This window comes from Lithobates pipiens, unplaced genomic scaffold (genome assembly GCF_037356315.1).
Source record: "Lithobates pipiens isolate NorthernLeopardFrog02 unplaced genomic scaffold, aLitPip1_a1.2 Scaffold_8, whole genome shotgun sequence".
NCBI lineage: Eukaryota > Metazoa > Chordata > Amphibia > Anura > Ranidae > Lithobates > Lithobates pipiens.
Window position 1 is genome coordinate 33,335,242 of NW_027507903.1, and position 16,987 is coordinate 33,352,228.

General features: G+C 43.0%; 1 protein-coding gene across 1 annotated transcript in view; it reads left to right on the forward strand.

Annotated features, from left to right (window-relative positions):
• AGBL1 (AGBL carboxypeptidase 1) overlaps window positions 1–16,987 on the forward strand; it is a 1,055,086-nt gene that overhangs the window by 627,756 nt on the left and 410,343 nt on the right. Inside the window, exon 19 of the mRNA XM_077473970.1 lies at window positions 11,629–11,758. Within this exon, the coding sequence (XP_077330096.1) occupies window positions 11,629–11,758 (130 nt within the window). The remainder of the gene's footprint in view (window positions 1–11,628; window positions 11,759–16,987) is intronic.

The following is a 16,987-nucleotide window of genomic DNA, read 5'->3' on the forward strand; positions in this document are numbered from 1 at the left end:
TGTTAGCCACCAATGGTTTATATACTGTATATAAAAACCTATCCTGCATCCACCTAGAAAGTGCCTCTCCAACCCTCTTATCTTTAATTATTTTGTAACTGTACTGTCTCCTTTTTTTTTGTATCAATAGTTTTTATTGTTTTCACAGATAAACAAACAGGAAAAGGGATAAAACACACAGTTGTGATTACATGCATATTGCCAAAACATATGGTGATGAACAAGAGCAAAATTATGCACAGTGATTAAAATGAGTATCAGTATCAGATTACTATGACTTTACACATTTTCCATCCATATTTTTCACAATTTATCAATTGTGTGCCGGGACCACCATGTCATCCGCTGGCTCAGCGGGGATAAATGGAGCGATCTGAAGAGCGGATCATCACGGGGCGGATCATTACAGATCCGTCCCGTGTGAAAGGGGCCTTAAGCAGTCCAGTCCAGAGGAGCTCTGCCTTTGCCTTGGTCAAGATCACAAGAAACATCTCCTGTGATCCTGTTCAAGACTTACTTTGCTGACATTCCTTCTGGCTCCAGATCCTGCTTGCTGCTCCACTACATTGATCCCTGACTTCTGGCTTGGCTGACTTTCCATTTCGATTACTGAACTTTGACTATGTTTTGACTACGTTTGTTCTTTTTACTTTTACTACTATTATTAAACAAGTGTGATTTAACTGTACTTCTGTCTCGGCCTGATTTCATGGCTTCTGACAGTTATCTTTTCTTACTGGAATTATATCAATTGGAAGACCTGGTTCCAAAAGTTTTTTAGACTAGAGCAACCCCAAAAGGTGTGTAAAAGATGGCCTGTTTGACCCCAGTTTCACCAACATAAAGAGGAAGTGTCAAGAAATATTTTTGCCAATATGTAGGGGGTGTATTGCCATCTGTTGTAAATTCTGAGCATCATTTCCCAATGGCTAGTGCAGTGGGAAGCCTTGGAAATCACCCAGAAGGCTGACTGCCATTGGTCTGCAGTGAATGTGGAAATTAACCGCTTGAGATCCGCGCTATAGCCGAATGACGGCTACAGCGCGGACCTGCTTTGCCAGGACTACGTCTATTGACGTCGTCCCGTGCACGAGTGGCCTGCGCGCCCCCTGAGGGGTGTGCGCAGCACGCTCTGTGATCAGCGAGTCTTTGAGATTCGCCTGATCACAGATCGGAGCAAGGGGTTAATCCCGACCCCTTACCACGTGATCAGCTGTCAGCCAATGACAGCTGATCATGTGATCACAACAGAGCTGGTAATCGGCTATTTTTCCTCCTTGCGCTGACAGCGCGAGGAGAAAAAAAAGAGCTGATCACCGGCGGCCGTGAGAGGGACTTCAGTCCCGATCACGGCCAGATCATCAGTGCCCACCTGCCCCCTGCCAGTGCTACCTAATTATAGGAAATGTGCCACCCATTAGTGCCCATAGTGCCACCCATGAGTGCCCATAGTGCCACCTATCAGTGCCCACAGTGCCACCTATCAGTACCCACAATCTGCTTTAACAACAGTGCTGCACCTCATATGCCACATATCCGTGCCCATCAGTGCCATCTACCAGTGCCCATCAGTGCCCATCAGTGCCTCCCATCAGTGCCCAGCAGTGCCACCTATCAGAGCCACCTATCTGTACCACCTATCAGTGCCCATCAGTCCCATCTATCAGTGGTACCTATCAGTGCCCATCCGTGCCACCCATCCGTGCCACCCATCCATGCCATCTTATCCGTGCCCATCTTTGCCCATCAGTGCCGCCTTATCTGTGCCCATCAGTACCGCCTTGTCTGTGCCTATCGGTACCACGTTATCTGTGCCTATCGGTGCCACCTTAACTGTGCCTATCAGTGCCCACCAGTGCAGCCTATCAGTGCCCACCAGTGCCGCCTCATCAGTGTATTTCAATGAAGGAGAAAAATGACCTGTTTGCAAAATTTTATAGCAAACTATTAAACATGATTTTTTTATATTTTTTTTATTTTGCATCTTTTTTTGTTTGTTTAACAAAAAATAAACCTCCCAGCTGTAATTAAATACCACCAAAAGAAAGCTCTATTTGTGGGAAAAAATGATAAAAATTTCATTTGGGTACAGTGTTGTATGCCCGCGCAATTGTCATTCAAAGTGCATCAGCGCTGAAAGCTGAAAATTGGTCTGGGCAGGAGGGGGGTTTAACCACCTTCAGACCGGACCATTTTGCTGGTAAATGACCAGAGGTCTTTTTACAATTTGGCACTGCGCTGCTTTAACTGGTAATTGCGCGGTCATGCAATGTTGTACCCAAACAAAATTTGCGTCCTTTTCTTCCCACAAATAGAGCTTTCTTTTGATGGTATTTGATTGCCTCTGCGATTTTTTTTTTTTGCGATATAAACGTAAAAAGACCGCAAATTTTGAAAAAAAATGATATTTTCTACTTTTTGTTATTAGAAAAATCCAATAAACTCAATTTTAGTCATACATTTAGGCCAAAATGTATTCAGCCACATGTCTTTGGTAAAAAAAAAGTCAATAATTGTATATTTATTGGTTTGCGCAAAAGTTGTCACATCTACAAACTAAGGTACGTTTTCTGGAATTTACGCAGCTTTTAGTTTACGACTATCTACCTATCTCATTTCTTGAGGTGCTAAAATGGCAGGGCAGTACAAAACCCCCCCAAATGACCCCATTTTGGAAAGTAGACACCCTAAGGAAATTGATAAGTGGCATGTTGAGCCCATTGAATATTTTATTTTTTTGCCTCAAGCGATTGAATAATGACAAAAATAATTTATTTATTTTTTTTTACACAAAGTTGTCACTAAATGATATATTGCTCACACATGCTATGGGCATATGTGAAATGACACCCCAAAATAAATTCTGCTGCTTCTCCTGAGTACGGGGATACCACATATGTAGGACTTTTTGGGAGCCTAGCCGCGTACGGGGCCCCGAAAACCAAGCACCGCCTTCAGGTTTTCTAAGGGCGTAAATTTTTTGATTTCACTTCTCACTACCTATTACAGTTTTGAAGGCCATAAAATGCCAAGATGGCACAAAACCCCCACAAATGACCCCATTTTAGAAAGTAGACACCCCAAGCTATTTGCTGAGAGGCATGTTGAGTCCATGGAATATTTTATATTTTGCCACAAGTTGCGGGAAAATTACAAACTTTTTTTTTTTTCACAAAGTTGTCACTAAATGATATATTGCTCACGCATGCCATGGGCATATGTGAAATGACACCCCAAAATAAATTCTGCTGCTTCTCCTGAGTACGGGGATACCACATATGTGGGACTTTTTGGGAGCCTAGCCGCGTACGGGGCCCCGAAAACCAAGCACCGCCTTCAGGCTTTCTAAGGGCGTTACAGTTTTGAAGGCCATAAAATGCCAAGATGGCACAAACCCCCCCCCCAAATGACCCCATTTTGGAAAGTAGACACCCCTAAATTTAGGGGTACACTAGTGAGACTAGGTAATAAATGGCGGGTGCCCTGAAACTATAAAAAAAATAACTAACCAACCAGCGTCACCTGTAACAGTTATATGGTGATCACTGGTGAAAGGGTTAACTAGGGGGCAATCAGGGGGCTTTATGCGGTAGTATATGGGGGTCCCTGGCGCTATAAAAAGCTGCGGCGAACCTAAATACCTACCTGCCTAACTAGCGTCACCTGTGACACTAATACAGTGATCAGAAAAACGATCGCTTATTAGGCTGGGTTCACACTGGAGCGATGTGGGAACGCCACGAATGCACGGCGGGTTCCCGCATCACATGCCTCCCGGCGGCAGTTCACACTGCCCTATGCGAACTGCTGGGAGTGTCAGTGAAATGTTAATGACACCCCCAGATCAGTTCGCATATCGCAGTGCGATCTGCAAACTCAGATCGCATGGTGTGAACACCCATGCGATCCGATTCTGCTGCGGACCAAAAAAAGGGTCCCGTGCGAGTTTGCGGCGGGTGCGACACGAATTCAGCCATACTATCTGTATGGCTGAACTCGAATCGCACAGAGATCGGATGTGATTTGCACTGCAGTGCGGTGCGAATCACATCTGTTCTCATAAACCGCTGCAATGTGAACCCAGCCTTAGTGACACTGGCGACGGGGGTGATCACGGGGGTTAAACCTTTATTGGGGGGGTTAGGGGGGTACCTTAGAACTAAAGGGGGCTAACCCTAACTGCCCTAACAGTTATTACAGTCACAAATGACACCCGCCGGGTGATCAGGGGGTTAAACCTTTATTAGGTAATAAATGGCGGGTGCCCTGAAACTATAAGAAAATAACTAACCAACCAGCGTCACCTGTAACAGTTATATGGTGATCACTGGTGAAAGGGTTAACTAGGGGGAAATCAGGGGGCTTTATGCGGTAGTATATGGGGGTCCCTGGCGCTATAAAAAGCTGCGGCGAACCTAAATACCTACCTGCCTAACTAGCGTCACCTGTGACACTAATACAGCGATCAGAAAAATGATCGCTTATTAGGCTGGGTTCACACTGGAGTGATGCGGGAACGCCATGAATCCGCGGCGGGTTCCCGCATCGCATGCCTCCCGGCGGCAGTTCACACTGCCCTATGCGAACTGCTGGGAGTGTCAGTGAAATGTTAATGACACCCCCAGATCAGTTCGCATATCGCAGTGCGATCTGCAAACTCGGATCGCATGGTGTGAACACCCATGCGATCCGATTCTGCTGCGGGCCAAAAAAAGGGTCCCGTGCGAATTTGCGGCGGGTGCGGCGGGTGCGACACGAATTCAGCCATACTATCTGTATGGCTGAACTCGAATCGCACAGAGATCGGATGTGATTTGCACTGCAGTGCGGTGCGAATCACATTCGTTCTCATAAACCGCTGCAATGTGAACCCAGCCTTAGTGACACTGGCGAGGGGGGGTGATCACGGGGTTAAACCTTTATTGGAGGGGTTAGGGGGGCACATTAGAACTAAAGGGGGCTAACCCTAACTGCCCTAACAGTTATTACAGTCACAAATGACACCAATGCAAAAAAAAAAAAAAGCAATTGGTGTCACTGTGACTGGGGGCGCAGGGGTAATTGGGGGGTGATCGGGGGGTAAAGGGAGGGTGTGAGTGTGCCTGGCATGTTCTACTGTGTAGTGTAGTGCTTGTGCAACTCACCGATGCTCTCTCCTCGGTGCCGGAACGAAAAATACCGACACGGAGGAGAGAATACATCACTTCCTCTCCTGTGTTTACATTACAGGAGAGGAAGTGATGTCACCGGACATTTTCATTCGTCGGGAGCGATCGCGAGGGGGTGGCCATGAATGAATGGCTGTCCCCTCGTCCGGGATCGCTCCCGAACGAATACCGACCGCCGCAGGCACCGGGCGGGGGCCCGATCGGGCCCCCGACCCGCGGGCAGGCAAGGACGTACATGTAAGCCCTTATGCCTGCCCGTGCCATTCTGTCGACGTACATCGTCGTGCGGCGGTCGGCAAGTGGTTAAGTGTCCAGTAAGCAAGTGGTTAAATTAAAAAGTTACCAACAGTGAAGGCCTATATAGGAGGGAAAAACAGGTCCCACACCAGCCCGATAAGTGTAACAAGTTTATAGAAAAATGGGCTTTTAAATGGTGGTCCCCCTAGTAGAAATATCACATAAATGCATTGATAAAGATAAAAAAAAGTTTTTATTCATTAATACATATAATATTTATAAAAAAGAACAAAGAGGGCAACTAGAGGCCCAAGTACATATAAAATAGCACACATCACAAAAACATTGAGTATAATATCACATGAATGGGACAGGATAGACATGTACAATTTGTTTAGTTCCGAAATCATTTTTTAACAAATTTAAACAAATTCATTAATTAGGAAACATCTGATTTAAGGAAAACCCATTTAACAATTCTTTCCGAATATTTGTAAATTAAAAAAATTTGTAAGTTCAAAAATTTGTAATCTGAAATAATAACTAACTATTATATTATAGGTCTTTATTTTGGATAATTCTTAACTTTGGATACATTCGTATTCATTACCTTCACTAACAGTAAAATTTGAAAGGAAATTCCAATACCTATAATTTAATAGTTAGTTATTATTAGTTAGCTATTTATTATTTAGAATTTTCAGATTTTCGAATGTACGAATTTTCAAATTTATGAATTTTTTAATTTATGCTATGCATACTAGCTCATTATGCCTTTAGCCGCGTACACACGGGCGGACTGTATGGCCTACTTAGTCCGTCATACAATCCGACGGACAGTCCGTCATACTTTCGAATGAACGAACTTGACCACACACGGATGCACAAACAGTCCGTCGAAAGCTTGCGCGATGACGTGTACAGCACGTACGACGGGACTAGAAATAGGAAGTCCAATACACAGCAATGCAACCTTCCGCCGTGTAAATCCTTTCTGAGCATGCGCCATTCTTAGCCCGTCGAACTAGCCTACTGACGAGCGGATTGTCCGCTGAAACCAAAGTATGACGGACAGAATTTCGAAAAATCCGAAATACTTAGTACACCAGACTGCACGCTGAAAAAGTCAGCTGAAGCCCACACACGAGCGGACTGTCCGCTGAAATGTGTTTCGACGGACTAAGTAGGCCATACAGTCCGCCCGTGTGTACGCGGCCTTTGTCTTGCAGGTTTTTTTTTTGTCCTAGGGTTTACTACCACTTTAAGGTGCTGTGTAAACTGTTGCCACTATATGAATCCTATATAGTAATATTAAAAATAATTACATCTGTGGCTAATTTCTAAGACCAGCATTTTGAACACAGCTTCTTGATGGATCTACAAACATGTCCATGTATAATATCTTCCAAGCAACAAACAAAAATGTATTTATTTAATTGAGGTTCTGATATTTGTGATACAATAGCATCTTAAAGTGTAATTGTATTGTTTTCAAGGAAGCTGCCATCTTGGCCTCTTTTTAATCTACAACTGCCTTGGTGCTGCACATGTGATCAGTTATGACACCAGCCATTGGATGGTTTGACAGTTTGGTTGAGTGCACAACCAATGGGAGTGTTACATTTCCGGCACTAGCCGTAAATTAAACCGTTTTATGGTTGGGTTTAGTTCCGCTTTAAGTTCGATTATAATAAAGCCCAAAAAGAAAATTCCTGGCAGAAAAAAAAGTTTCATTAACCACTTCAGCCCCGGAACATTTTACCCCCTTCCTGACCAGAGTACTTTTTGTTATTCGGCACTGTTTCACTTTAACTGACAATTGCGCGGTTGTGGACATTGCACCCAAACAAAATTGACGTCCTTTTTTTCCCCACAAATATAGATTTCTTTTGGTGGTATTTGATCGCCTCTGTGGTTGTTATTGTTTGCGTTATAAACAAAAAAAGTGCAACAATTTAGAAAAAAACACAATATTTTATACTTTTTGCTATAATAACCCCATTTTTTTTTCTTAGTTTAGGCTGATATGTATTCTTCTACATATTTTTGGTAAAAAAAATCGCAATAAGCGTTCAGTATATTGATTGGTTTGCGCAAAAGTTATAGCGTCTACAAAATAGGGGATATATACCATTTTTATTATTTATTTATTTTTACTAGTAATGGCGGCGATCTGCGATTTTTATCATGACTGAGACATTATGGGACCATTAGCATTAATACAGTGATCAATGTTATAAAATTGCAGTGATTGCTGTAAAAATGTCACTGACAGTGAAGGGGTTAAACACTATGGGGTGATCGAGGGGTTAACTGTGTTCCCTGGGAGGTGATTCTAACTGAAGGGGGAGGGGACTGACTAGAGGAAGTGACGGATCGTGGTTCCTAGCTAACAGGAACACACAATTTGTCACTTCTGTCAGAACAGAACAGGGAAGTATGTGTTTACACACACTCGTACCTGTTCTGTCTCTCCTGCTCGTGATCGCTCATGGCCTGCGGTCATCGCGACTGTCGGCCACGGGCATTGGCACTCCCTGGTGTACAGCTGCTATCCCGCCTCTGTGAGCCAACGTATAGCTACGACGGCTCGTGCAGGGGAGCCAACCTGCCGCAGTATAACTGCGGCGGTTGGACGGGAAGCTGTTAAATTGAAGACAGCACAGGAAAGCCATTTCAGGCTTTTGCTTCATATTTAATATCAAGAAAAGATCTTTCCAATAGGTTTTCTTTCACCCTTGAATGCCATTCGCAACTGCTTGAACTGTGTTCATTTGTAGCTACTGTGATAACATCACAAAAGCAAATAAAACCTGCTGTCACCAGCAGTCAATTGTTTTCTTCAACAGCTGCTAACAACTAGTCACCATTTATATTTGCAACTGTCCCTTTAGTTAAAAAAGATACTTTCACTTGAGTTATGTCTTCAAAATGGAAAGAAGCTTTCAGAAATATACTGCGAAATAGTATAAACATGATATGGGAACACTGACAATACCTATAACTTAATAAGTAATTAGCTTGATTTACACCTAAAAAGTCAACACAGCATGAAATTATTAGCCCCTGATATTTACTGGCAGTTGTAAAAAAATCACTGATTTTTACAAACTGTCAGTAAATTTACTGGCGGTTGGCAACCCTGCCCCCTGGTTTCTTTCTATGATTTGTTCAATTGAAGAATGTCAGGTAGAAGGGCTCTGATAGGGCCACCCATAAAGTAAATTTTGATCAGTTTCTGATGAAGCTTTCTCACTGTACGGCCATCTTAAGAATAGTTACAGCAAGGGAGAAAAGTATTTGATCCCCTGCTGATTTTGTACATTTGCCCACTGAGAAATGATCAGTCTATAATTTTAATATTTTAACAGTGAGAGACAGAATAACAAAAATATGCAGAAAAATGCATTTCAAAAAAGATATAAACTGATTTGCATTTTAATGAGTGAAATAAATATTTGATCCCCTATCAATCAGCAAGATTTCTGTCTCCAAGGTGTCTTCTATACAGGTAACGAGCTGAGATTAGGAGGACTCTCTTAAAGGGAGTGCTCCTAATCTCAGATTGTTACCTGTATAAAAGACACCTGTCCACAGAAGCAATCAATCAATCAGATTCCAATCTCTCCACCATGGCCAAGACAAAAGCGCTGTCCAAGAATGTTAGCGATAAGATTGTAGACCTACACAAAGCTGGAATGGGCTACAAGACCATCAAAAGGCAGCTTGGCGAAAGGGTGACAACAGTTGGCGTGAGTATTCGCAAATGGAAGAAACACAAAATAACTGTCATGCCGTGTACACGAGTCCGTTCAAAAGTCCGTTTGTTTTGAACATGATGACATACGATGGGACTAGAAAAGGAATTTCAATAGCTGCCCTTGTGTCGTATTTGGTCTGTCGGACCAGCAAACAGATGAACGGTTTTCCCGACAGGAATTGAGTCCATCGGACAGATCTGAAACATGTTCTATTTCTAGGTCCGTCTGAATTTTTAAAGAAAAACGATCGGACTATCCATCGGACCTATTCTGCCGGAAAGTTTGATCGTGTGTACGCAACATCAATCTCCCTCAGTCTGGGGCTCCATGCAAGATCTCACCTTCAATGATCATGAGAACGGTGAGGAATCAACCCAGAATACAGGTCTTGTCAATGATCTCAAGGCATCTGGGACCGTAGTCACCAAGAAAACAATTGGTAACACACTGCGCCGTGATGGAATGAAATGCACTGTCTAATCATGGGTAAGAACCTCCTTCCCTCAGCCAAGGGCATTGAAAATGGATCATGGATGGGTTTTCCAGCGTGATAATTAGAAAAAAGAAAAAAGGTTGGGACTTTGGCAAAGCATGCGATTTTGGAAGCAAAAGGCAGGAGAGCAATAAGAATCAGATAATGTAAATTTATTGGCTATAAATTTAGTGCATAACATAGGGCGCAGAGATACATATTCTATAGTCCATAATCCATCATAAATAATCGGTATATTGAGGTATTGCACATCAAAAACATCAATCCCATGATTCATAGATCAAAAGAATTAAATGAATGTATAAACATGTTGCACATAGTAAAAATCAATAAAGTTGAGTAAAAACATTACAGAATCTAGTAAAACTGCATGGTTGAATGTAATTTGTAGTATTTAAAGCTCTACGCATTTCGTGGCTATTTTGCCACTCATCAGGAGATGATATATGATGGATATCTGTGGGACGAGAGATGGTGTGCCAAAAATTAGTCAAGTACCGTACTGGTACCGTACGCTCTGTCCGCCTCAGCTTCCGCACCGGATGATACTCCCGGCTACCTCCAACGCCCATGGTTGCGCCTCCTGCCATTGCCTGACCCGTAAGTATGGGTGCTCGCTTTGGACACATTGTTCTTTTTCCCCCCTCTTTTCTTCATTTAATATACCTACTTGACCTCAATATACCAATTATTTATGATGGATTATGGACTATAGAATATGTATCTCTGCGCCCTATGCTATGCACTAAATTTATAGCCAATAAATTGACATTATCTGATTCTTATTGATCTCCTGCCTTTTGCTTCCAAAATCGCATGCTTTGCCAAAGTCCCAACCTTTTTTCTTTTTTCTATTTATCGTATCGATAGGGATGGAGGCTAGTTTCATGTAAGTGTCTTAGGCCTCATTCAAAGTCCCAACATTTTTTTCTCTCTTCCAGCGTGATAATGACCCAAAACACAAGGCAACAAAAGAGTGGCTCAAGAAGAAGCACATTAAGGTCCTGGAGTGGCCTAGCCAGTCTCTAGACCTTAATCCCATAGAAAATATGTGGAGGGAGCTGAAGGTTAGAATTGCCAAATGTCAGCCTCAAAACCTTAATGACTTGGAGAGGATCTGCAAAGAGGAGTGGGACAAAATCCCTCCTGAGATGTGTGCAACTACAAGAAACGTCTGAACTGTGTGATTGTCAACAAGTGTTTTACCACCAAGTACTAAGTCATGTTTTGTACAGCGGTCACATTCTTATTTCACTCATTAAAAGGCAAATACATTTATAACTTTTTTTAAATGCATTTTCTGGATATTTTTGTTGTTATTCTGTCTCTCACTGTTAAAATAAACCTACCATTAAAATTATAGACTGATATTTTCTTTGTCAGTGGACAAACGCACAAAATCAGCAGGAGTCACTGCTGACCTACACTCAGCAGTGTGAACCACTTTATTATAAGGCTCTTCTGGAATAGTAATCAAGCTGCTAAACAACACTTCAAATTTGCACCGTCTAGTAGCTAACAGTGAAGAACATACGCATCTAATTGGATGCCGGTGATACGTTCTTTCACTAACAGTCTCTGCTCTCAGTGAATCTGAACAGGTGCCTGCAAGGGTAGATATCAAGAGAGCAGAAAGAATTGTAGGCCCCAGGCATAAAGAAAATGAATGTACATGTGGATCTCTGGAACGACTGTAAGATTTTGCATAGGGACTACACAGAGTAGTACACCGTTTTAAGGAAATGCAAAGAAACAAATGAGAATAGAAACTTGAAGTTTAGATGTCATTTTTTTTTTTTTTTACTTTGCATAGATTAAGAACCACCCACACAGTGTAATAATGATTGCACCAACAAAAAATACAGATATGTCACAACTAGCCACCAACTGCATTTAGCATCTTTCCTTGATGATGGTGTAAAATATGTTCTGTTATGTATTGCTTTATTTTTTCTCTTCTTTCTTTCAGTCACAGGTGCTCCCTAAATGGTGAAGATTTAAACAGACAATGGCTCTCCCCAAAGTGCAATCTACAGCCTACTATTTATCATGTGAAAGGATTGCTGTACTATCTAAGCAACATTGGTAGAACGCCAATGGTGAGTCACTTGTGCTAATTGGTTTAATTCCTTCATTTGTAGGCAGGGATTAGATTGTTCCTCTGATTGTTGGTCTTCCCTATTGGAAAAGCTGTGGGGTCATTTTTTGGATTTAAGGCTTGGAAAGGAGCAATTTAGGAGCCAAAGGTTTGAAATGGGTTGACCAAAGGAGAGAACCAAGGAAACCAGAGGAAGGAGTTTTAAATGATTACAGAATTTAGTCCTGAGTATGGGAATCAGGAAAAGGACTTTGAAATTCTAAAGCAGTGGTCATCAACCCTGTCCTCAGGGCCGACTAACAGGTCAGGTTTTATGTATTACCTTGGGGAGATGCAGACTACAATACTGCAATCACTGAGCAGCAAATGATATCCCCTGTGATGTATTTCAGTTATCTTGCAAACCTGGCCTGTTAGTGGGCCCTGAGGACAGGGTTGATGATGACCACTGTTCTAAAGTGAGTACTGCAAAGTTCCCTTCTTCCCTCCCTTCATTTTCAAGTTTTATTATTGAACTTACTCTTATTGCCATTATTTGGAAACCATTACAGCCTTTGAAATGGAACATTCGTTACTACATTTTCAAGTAAAGACATTATTTTTTCAACCCAAAGCCTCTGTGTGGTGTTCTGCTATGAGGGTAGTCTGGAAAGTTCATGGCCCGACACGGAAGTAGTGACCACACATACATGAAGCATTATCACTGCACTAAGCCGCTCTTCCAGATTTTCAGTGCTGAAATGGAGCATGCACGCTATACAATTTTGATGCACTCTTTGCAAACAGTTGGCACCCCTCCTGTAGTCAATTTAAAAATGGAGAAAGTAGAATATGAATACTCAAAGTGCTCCATCCGTCAGCAAAATGTTGGCAAATGTCTTCTGCACTTCTGCTGTACATCCTTGGACTCACAGAAGACTGTTTCCATCACTTTGCTCGTTGAGGGAACGCTTCAAGTTTTTTTCTTTCGCTTTCTTAATTTTTTAACCTGATGACAGGGGACACCAACTGCAAAGGGCGTGTGAAAACCATATAGCGCACATGTGCCATTTTCAGTTGTAAACATCTGGAAGAGTGGCTTGGTGCAGTGCTAAAATTTCATGTCTGTGTGGTCAGGCCATAAACTTTTCAGACTACATTCATGGAAGCAATATAGAATAATGCACAGTGCTCAGACAATGCCTGGGGAGAAGAGTTAGAGTACATTATGTGTACAGTATTTATTGATGCAAGCCTGGCCAACTCAAGACTGGGTGGCGATGGAGGGTGCTTTGGGGGTAGCCCCCCAAAGCACCTTGTCCCCATGTTGATGAGGACCAGGGCCTCATCCCCACAACACAGGCCGGTGGTTGTGGGGGTCTGTGGGCGGGGGGCTTATCGGAATCTGGAAGCCCCCTTTAACAAGGGAACCCCCAGATCTCCCTGTGTGAAATGGTAGGGGTACAAAAAGTACCCCTACCATTTCACCAAAAAAAGTGCCAAAAATATTAAAAATTACAAGAGACAGTTTTTGACAATTCCTTTATTAAAGTCGTCTTCTTTCCATCTTCTTCGGGTCTTCTTTCTTCCTTCTTTCTTCCTTCATCCTTCGGTTTCCTCCTCCATCTTCTTCTTCCTCTGCTTCTTGCTCCAGTGTTTAACATTTTTGGCACTTTTTTGGTGAAATGGTAGGGGTACTTTTGTGCCCATTACCATTTCACACGGGGGGGTGGGATCTGGGAGTCCGCTTGTTAAAGGGAGCTTCCAGATTCCAATAAGCCCCCCGCCCGCAGACCCCCACAACCACTGGCCAGGGTTGTGGGGATGAGGCCCTTGTCCTCATCAACATGGGGACAAGGTGCTTTGGGGGGCTACCCCCAAAGCACCCTCCCAATGTTGAGGGCATGTGGCCTGGTACAGTTCAGGGGGGTGCTCTCTCGCCCCCCCTCCCTCTTTTCCTTCAGCCTGTCAGGTTACGTGCTCGCATAAGGGTCTGGTATGGATTTTTTTTTTGGTGCGGGGTTCCCCTTAATATCCATACCAGACCTGAAGGGCCTGATATGGATTCATACCAGACCTGAAGATTTTGAGGGGGACCCCCACGCCATTTTTTTTTTTTGACCCAGCAGCCGATGAAATGCCACAGTCTCTGCCACAGACTTGTTAACTGAACTTGGAGATCTTTTGAGAGTTTTTAGAAAGAACTACCATACAGTACCAGATTCTTTCAGCCGACCCGGCGATACTGTAAGGATATTGATCCGGGTTGCATCCTCAAACCGAGTCTCCAGGCTCCTCCAGAGACACCAGCCTTGCGCTCGGTCATCCACTGGAAAAGTCCTCCCCAGGGCCCTGGGGTTTGGGATCACGGACCCCGGAAAATGAACCAAAAAAAATGCACAGCAGGGAAAACACACCCACTGAACCATTTCCAAGCAAGAGGTGGCATTCAATGCATCCAGCCTGCTGCTGTTCCACACCCGACGGTGACAGCGACACCCACGGTCAGGTGGGAATCAGTGCAATCAGTACAGAAACCAGAACTTTTAGAGAAATTAGTCTGAGCCAAACTACAGCTTCAGACAATTAAATAAAAAAATAAAAAACAATAGCGTCTGCTCATCAGGAGCAGGGCGCTACATGAGATTGATTTATTTTTTTAACCAATGAGGGCATTGTGCCAAGTAGTAATGAACAAATTAGTTTGAAAACCAGCAAAATCTATGAATAACCCTTTTTTTTTTTTATTCTGTACTTTGATCTATGTGCAGATTTGTCCAGTCAAAAAAAACAAAACATACAGTCAATGAATTATGATTTCTTACATTGCTAAGTTGTGTAATTAGGAGAATCAGAAGGTGACGATTCAGCGATTCTCCTGATTCCATTATCCATGATGCTAAGCATGCTTTTGGCATGCACTAAGGTATTAACATTTTCAGAAATGTCCCTTATTATAAATTACTGGATAAGCGTGCTTTTGGCACACTATCTAATTTAATTTTCCCATGTATGGCAGTACACAGTACTGGCATATTAGCCTCTTCTTCTTTAAAGCCAGCCCATACAAAACTCCTGCGGCGGCTGGTGCTCAATGTTTTTGGGAGGGCGGCAAACAAACTTGGCCACCTCACTCCCCCCACCCACCACCCCCCCCCCCCTCCATGGTCGCTCAATCGATTGCCCCTTGCTCGCTCGTTGTCTACCAGGCCGCTTGCCAGCCCCGCACTTACCTCATCTAGGTTGCAGCTTTGGCGGTTTCCCCCCTGCTTCGCTTCTCCCCTTGGCCAATTGGGTCATAGGACTCCTGGCCAATCGGGTCTTAGGACTTCTGGCCAATCGGGTCTCAGGACCCACTTCCTGATTGGCCGGAAAAGCAGGAAGACATTAGCGAATATTAATTTGCTTATGTCACACAATTGGGTTGGGCTCGGGGTGAGTCCAGCTTTTTGAAGCCAATTAGAGCCTCAGGCTTTAATCATGTGCTTCAAAAAAAAAAACATTGAAAACCATGCATCTGGCACCCTGCATGGAGATTAGGGGCCGGGTGCATGGATTAGGTGGACTGCGTCCCTTATGAATGACCGCCACTACAATACTGCAATAAAATAGGAAAATAAAGCTACAAGTGTAAGGCTGACCGCAGATCAGCCTGTATTTGTAGGAGGAGTCAGGCTGCATAAAACCTGCCCTCCTTTGCCTTCTCCCCTCTTGATCGTAGATGCTCGTGTCCCACCCACCCATCCCCTTTTCTTTCATTTCATTTCATTTCATACTTGGGTATGCCCCCTTTTAGGCATACTGACCACATGACCCCCGCACACTTCAGGTCTATGTTCCCTGTTGCTCTTTGTTCCTTTCCTATACTATCCACAGATTGACTCCGAGTACAACTGTACCTTACAGAAGAAGTGGTATGGTCATGTGGAAGTCCACCTACATATTTCTGAAGGCACAACCGCTTCTGTGAAGTTCCATTGTAGCTTTCATATACTCAGTGTGCCAACAGACTTTTGTGTCTGTATACTACAATGACATGCAGATATGACTAGAGAGACTCAAACTACAGAATAAGCGTATACATTTTTTAGAATATCAAACTGATGAAATAATCTTTCAAACTTATCCTAGGACAACATTTTCAATTTGTTCAATTGTACTTTCTACCCAGTGGAAACAGACAGACGCTCTCATCCCTGTCCACTCTGTCCAAAGATTAACACATTTTGGCTGGAGTTTTATTTTAACTTGACCTTTAGGGTTTTATTTCTGTAGGTCATCAGAAGTAGAATGGAGGATAGATATTACTAGGGAACTAATAGGACTCATCTTCATAAGACTGACTCAATTAACATTTGCCAATAATTTGAAACATTTTCAAGTAAAACAATATTAAGTTAACAGAATGTCCACAAAGAAGTTTTATAGGGACTGTATATCTTCAAACACCATCCATAGCATCATGTTTGCATTGGCATCACCCAAGTCCTAGGCTTAATTTCCTAAATTTCTTCCATTTGCTGCATGGTCATCAGGACTGGAATTCTTCCTAGGGAACTAAAAAGACTCTTCTTCATAAGAATGGCTCAATTAAAAGTTTCCAAAAATGTGAACTGATTTCAAGAAAAACAGTATTAATTTAACAGAATTTCCACAAGGCATTCATCAGAAGGTACCTACATATACAGTAGCTAACAAAAGTGAGTACACCCTCACATTTTTGTAAATATTTTATTATATCTTTTCATGATACAACGCATCACGGAGCTGGTGGATGTTAGAGACCTTGTGCTCCTCCACCTTCCGTTTGAGGATGCCCCACAGATGCTCAATAGGGTTTAGGTCTGGAGACCTGCTTGGCCAGTCCATCACCTTTATCAAAAAAAAAAGCAAAGGAAGAGGCGCCTCTGGGTATAGAGATAACATACACTTTAAAGTGGTGTTGCACATAATAATAAATTCATCAAAATTCCTAAAAAAAATAAATAAAAAAATGTGGATTTTGTTTTTAATTCACCTCTAAATGCCTGTTGCTAGGCGGTCCCTTGTAGTATGCTTCCTTTAGTGCCTGGGTTCTTGCTTAATGTCACTTCCCCTCGGCGCAGGAAGTGACAGGTCCCAGATGGCTTCCCGGCCAATCACGTAGCGGCGCCGCTCATGCATGCGCAGTGGGTGCCTGGCTGTGAAGTTCCCATGAGCCCACAGTTCGAATGCCGGCGCCACCAAGTGGAGGGGAGAATGAGCTGGGCTT